Source organism: Adiantum capillus-veneris, chromosome 4 (assembly GCF_014529385.1).
Source record: "Adiantum capillus-veneris isolate H3 chromosome 4, ASM1452938v2, whole genome shotgun sequence".
Lineage (NCBI taxonomy): Eukaryota > Viridiplantae > Streptophyta > Polypodiopsida > Polypodiales > Pteridaceae > Adiantum > Adiantum capillus-veneris.
In genome coordinates this window covers 15,198,301-15,203,295 of record NC_140934.1, presented here as the reverse complement: position 1 = coordinate 15,203,295, position 4,995 = coordinate 15,198,301, and the positions used below count along the sequence as shown (strand labels likewise).

The 4,995-nt window shown below is 41.6% G+C and overlaps 1 protein-coding gene across 2 annotated transcripts; it reads left to right on the top strand.

The window, feature by feature from the left end:
* Positions 1-1,670, top strand: LOC147458762 (protein-L-isoaspartate O-methyltransferase 1-like). Of its 2 annotated transcripts, none has more exons than XM_086510205.1 (4): positions 1-335; positions 708-975; positions 1,056-1,216; positions 1,326-1,670. In XM_086510205.1, exons 1-4 carry the CDS (start codon positions 201-203, stop codon positions 1,419-1,421), a joined length of 660 nt encoding a protein of 219 aa, XP_086366331.1. In that variant the 5' UTR covers positions 1-200; the 3' UTR covers positions 1,422-1,670. The 2 variants fall into 2 exon arrangements, with proteins under 2 accessions (XP_086366331.1, XP_086366330.1); XM_086510204.1 differs by having other exon boundaries at positions 11-335; positions 1,056-1,220.
* Positions 1,671-4,995: the final 3,325 nt, after the last annotated feature.

Here is a 4,995-nt window from a genome sequence, read left to right as displayed (position 1 = left end):
GTGGGAAATGTAAACACGCACTCTCTCTCTCTCTCTCTCTCTCTCACACACACACACACACACACACACACAAACCTTACCAATCTCGAAATTTCGAACACGCTCGGACTCAGCACTCGTCCTTCCAGAATGTTTACACGTGCTGCGAAATCTGCGAAATCTGTGTAATTCTAAGAGGGGTGAAGTACTTGTGTGCGATTATGCAGATTAGGGCTACTTCCATCGCCAGCCTCGTCACAAGGTGTCCTCTCTCTCGTTCCTGCAGGCCTTCAGCAGAGCGTCTTGCCTTTTTGCAGCGCCATCGCCACCCCCTCTTCTTCTCTCCCAGAATGGAGGTAACATCCTTGTGCAACTTTTCGAAGCGCAAAGTTTGCAGTCTCAGGTAGTCAATGATCATCCCCATTAGGGCATTGCCTATCTGGACTCGTCTGGATTCGTGGATATACTGAGGACTTTTCTTTCTTAATCAAGAGGCAAGCATGATGCCCAAGGTTTAGACTTCGCTTATTGCTAGACCTGTTGATGTCATGATACTGGGAAGGAACGTCACGTTGATATGAATCCTTTTGCAATGTATTGTTTGCCTCGCTAGGGTGAAAGTCAAAAGGCTCGGTGTTTAGGGATGTCTGGGTGCACCAACTCTTGAGATCTGTACGAGCGTGCAATGCATGATGTGTAGTCTTGCACTAATTGTCTTTTTTTGCCAGTTTTTCTGGGCACCGTCGCCAAATGACAACCATTCCTTAGTAGAGCTGCTACGACAGGGTGGCGTAATCAAATCTCAGAGGGTTGCGGAGGCCATGGAGAAGATTGATAGGAAACTGTTTGTTCCGGACAAAGCCTATGCGTACATGGACAACCCCATGCCCATTGGCTATAATGCCACCATTTCTGCTCCTCATATGCATGCTCTCTGTCTGCAGTTGCTGGAGAATCACTTGCAGCCAGGCATGCATGCCCTTGATGTGGGTTCAGGCAAGTTGATGCAAGTTTGATGTCGAACATGGGAGTGGTTGGCAGGCAGAGCTTACCGAGATTGGGTTTTGACTTGACAGGTACCGGGTACCTGACGTCATGCTTTGCCATCATGGTTGGCAAGGAAGGACGTGTAATGGGCGTCGAACATATTCCTCAGTTGGTTGAGCAATCGATAGAGAATGTCAAGGCCAGTGCAGCAGCACCGCTTCTAGAGTCTGGCAGGCTTTCATTTCACGTTGTAGGTTTGTATTTTGTGTTTTCGACGTAAGGAATGTAGGCGATTTTATCACTCTTTACTTAATAATGCAAGTATAAATGTCTTCCTACTCTTGATGCTCTTATTTCAGATGGGAGACTTGGTTGGCCAGATGAGGCCCCTTATGATGCAATTCATGTGGGTGCGGCTGCCTCGGAAGTGCCTGATGCTCTCCTTCAGCAGTTGAAACCTGGTGGGCGCATGGTCATTCCAGTAGGGGATGAATTTCAAGAATTGCGTGTAATTGACAAACAGAGTGATGGCACATTGAAAGAATGGTGTGAGACATCTGTCCGTTATGTTCCACTCACTAGCAGAAATGAGCAGCTCAGATGCTGATTCAGTTTTCGGCCTTTTATATACGTGTACATATACATCCCTGTTTTGAAGCCTGTATAAGGGACATTATAATGTATACGAGATACAAATTTTGTGATTTTGTAGCCCTAGCATTAGTGAGTGCAACCTCAACAACCACTCCCCCCCCCCCCCCCCCCCCCCCCCCCCCCCCCCCCCCCCCCCGCCGGGGCCTCCCTGGTTAAGAGGTAGAGTCTCCTTTTTTATGAGCTGTCTGTGGGCAACTTTCATGTGCTGCAGGTGGTGTTGTCCATATACATACCTGTTTTGAAGCCTGTTTAAGGGACTAATCTATACTAGACGAATTTTGTGATTTTGTAGCCCTAGCATTAGTGAGCCTATATAATCAAAGACAAGTTCACCCTATCAAATCAAGGATATATGCGATATAGTTATGGTAGATAGAGGTGGAATCTTTGCACTGAAATCTTAAAAAAGATTTCAGTGATATGTAACTTATTTCTAATGAAGTCCTTGAGTGAGCTTGAGTACAAGGGATTGTCGGACGCATGTTTTGACTTTATGTATAGCTCATGATTTTTCTTCCTATTTACGATCCATGGCATTTTTAGAGGAATAGTGAAAGCTTCACAACCAGTGGAGCTTATTCCGTTTACATTGTGGGAGGTTGCATTATATATCCGTGCCCTTTGTGAAGTGGAAAGGAAAAAGATACCCCAATTATGACATTTCCTATAGTTTGGGGCTTGAGAGCGTTGCATACGAGTTAGGTTTGGTAATTAGAGCCAGCTAGAGCCTTGCTCTTGTCAACACTTGTGCTATTGCCGCGTGTTAGATTTTTAGATTTTGAGCTTGTTGCCTTGTTACGACACTTCAAGCTTACATTTGAGGAGCTTTGGGTTGCACTTGTATGGGTCTAGTAGTAGTTGTTGTACTACTCAGTGCTTAATGCTTGAAGTGGTGGGCTGCTTCAATATCTAATTGTCAACATCAAGGATTTGCCCCGTTTGCAATCAGCAACAATTCATGATTGACTATTGGTCTAGTGCTTGTAGTACATTTTTTAGCATGGTCATATGGTCTTGAATGAAATCCTTGACGTGTTAAATTTTATTAGTAGCCATTGCGACCTAGGTTGAAAAATGTACATAAGCATGAAAGAACTAAAGGGAGTTGTAACATGCTTGGCGCTATTATAAGCAAACTCTAAAATAGGGGGAGAGAATCTTTTCAATTGGTTTGCTTCTTGCTAACCTATGCTCGTAGCATATCCTCCAGCACTTGGTTAACTCATTCAAACTACTTCACTCTCTCTGGATGATCTGTAGTATTGATATTGAGTTGGGTTTTTGATTGTTTACAGCCCTCTAAAAGTGATTGTTAAACTTGGGATTCCGATCATTCACAATGTTAGACAATCTATATAACCAATGCAAGTTGTCCACAGAGAGCTTGGTTAACTCTAGAGTCTTAATAGTAGACTTGGTTTGAATAATCTTGTAAAGTTTAGGTGATTGGTCTATAATCACACATATCTAGTCATGTCCGCGTAGCAGTTTATTGGTATATGATGAAATCCATCGAGATAATCTTGAGTCTTAATAGCAGACTTGGTCAAAATAAACTTATAAAGTTTAGGCAGCTATTCTATCCTCACCCACACCAAGTCATGTTTGCGTATGTTAGTTGGTAGGCCAACGATGAAATCCATTGAGATACTCGAGTCTTAATAGTGGACTTGGTTAGAATAAACTTGTAAAGTTTAGGTAACCAATCTATAATCACCCATATTGAGTCATATTCGCGTATGATAATTGGTAGGCCCACAATGAAAAATCCACTGAGATACTCTTCCATTTGCCATTGGGAATCTGCGAAGGATACAAGAGATCTCCTTCTAAAAGGTTTCATCTTGGTGATTCCCAATGGAAAATGGAAGAGGATCTCGATGGTTTGGGTGTATTGATTATACCAAAAGACATAACCAAAAACTCTTAATGTCCATCAGAAAGCATTTTAGGTGTATCAGCAAGCCGAATTTGCACTTATAAAATCTTGTTCACAAATTTATTTTCGTAAAAAATACAAGCATGGGTGAGCTTGTTGAACAACTCACTCATGCTCACTGACACTTATCCTTGATGGTAATTGTATTTAAACCATGGTAATCTACACATGTCTACTTCTGTCTCTTTTCTTCGCCAACAGAATGGGAGATGTCCACGATCAAGAACTAGGTCAAATAAACCCTTCTATTAAGGTATTCAGTAAGCAGACGTTCCATCTCAATGGCCTTAGAATGCCTCAGAATGACTCATCCTGTAGGGTGGTTTACTAATGGGTTTATTACTTGCAACCATATCTATGATGTATTGCAAAAAACGCATTGGTGGTAAACCCAAGAGGTAAATCTTTGGAGAATACATTGATGTATTTTCATAAAGGTTCCTTTGATTGACTAGCAACATTTGCTTGTGGTGACAGAGTAGTCGTAGGAGATTGAAAAGAAGAAAAATCATGCGTCATTGAGAAATTATCAACCATAATCAAAGTATTACTAACATTTGACAAAAAAAGACAAAGAATAACACAGAGTTATTTTATTTCATCATTAGAAGAAAGATTCATAAACTTGACTTAAAAATAAGTGGTAAGAAAGGCATATCCTTTCTTTCAAATAGTAGCACACACACACACACACCATTGGATTCAAATATTAAACTATTATGCTCATAGTTAGACACAATGATGACCTTAACCCATGCAACCACTCACGATTTAACACATCTACACTATTGAAACGAACAAACAGAGAGGATCTCCTAGCTATACGACCGCCTACAATGGACGAGCCACCCTGACCGTAGCCACCATTCGACAACACCCTGATGCTTGTCCAGCGTCCGAGGATGTAGGTTTGCACTTGTAAGACCGAAAAATACCATCCGGCCACACATCTTTGAGGTCTGTCCGGATACCGCATGTCCATCCTGATGTAGATCCCCTCTTCTACAAGCGGGAAAATACATACTTCCTCTCTTAATAACCATTGATGTCTTTATCAATGAAGTGGAGATATTCAGCCTTCTAAGCTCTAATTGATTCCCAAGTAGCAAACCTTTCAGATTAACCTTTCAATTTAATTAAGTACACATCATAAGCTTTTCGACGCGAATGACGGGTACACTGATCTAGAACAACCTCTGGTTCTTGAGGAATATACTCAGTTTTCATATCTTGCCATACATTTTCCTCAATAGACGTGACATTGTCGGCTTAAACTAACTTTTCTTTCAAGGTAGTTGACATGATACATTGGATATACGCTAAGATCCGAAGGGAGTATAGGCAATTTGGCCAATTTTCTTTGTGATCAAGAGCGGACCACAAAATCTAGCTAAAAGTTTATAATGATTTCCAGTTTGCATGGTTTTGGAATCCTT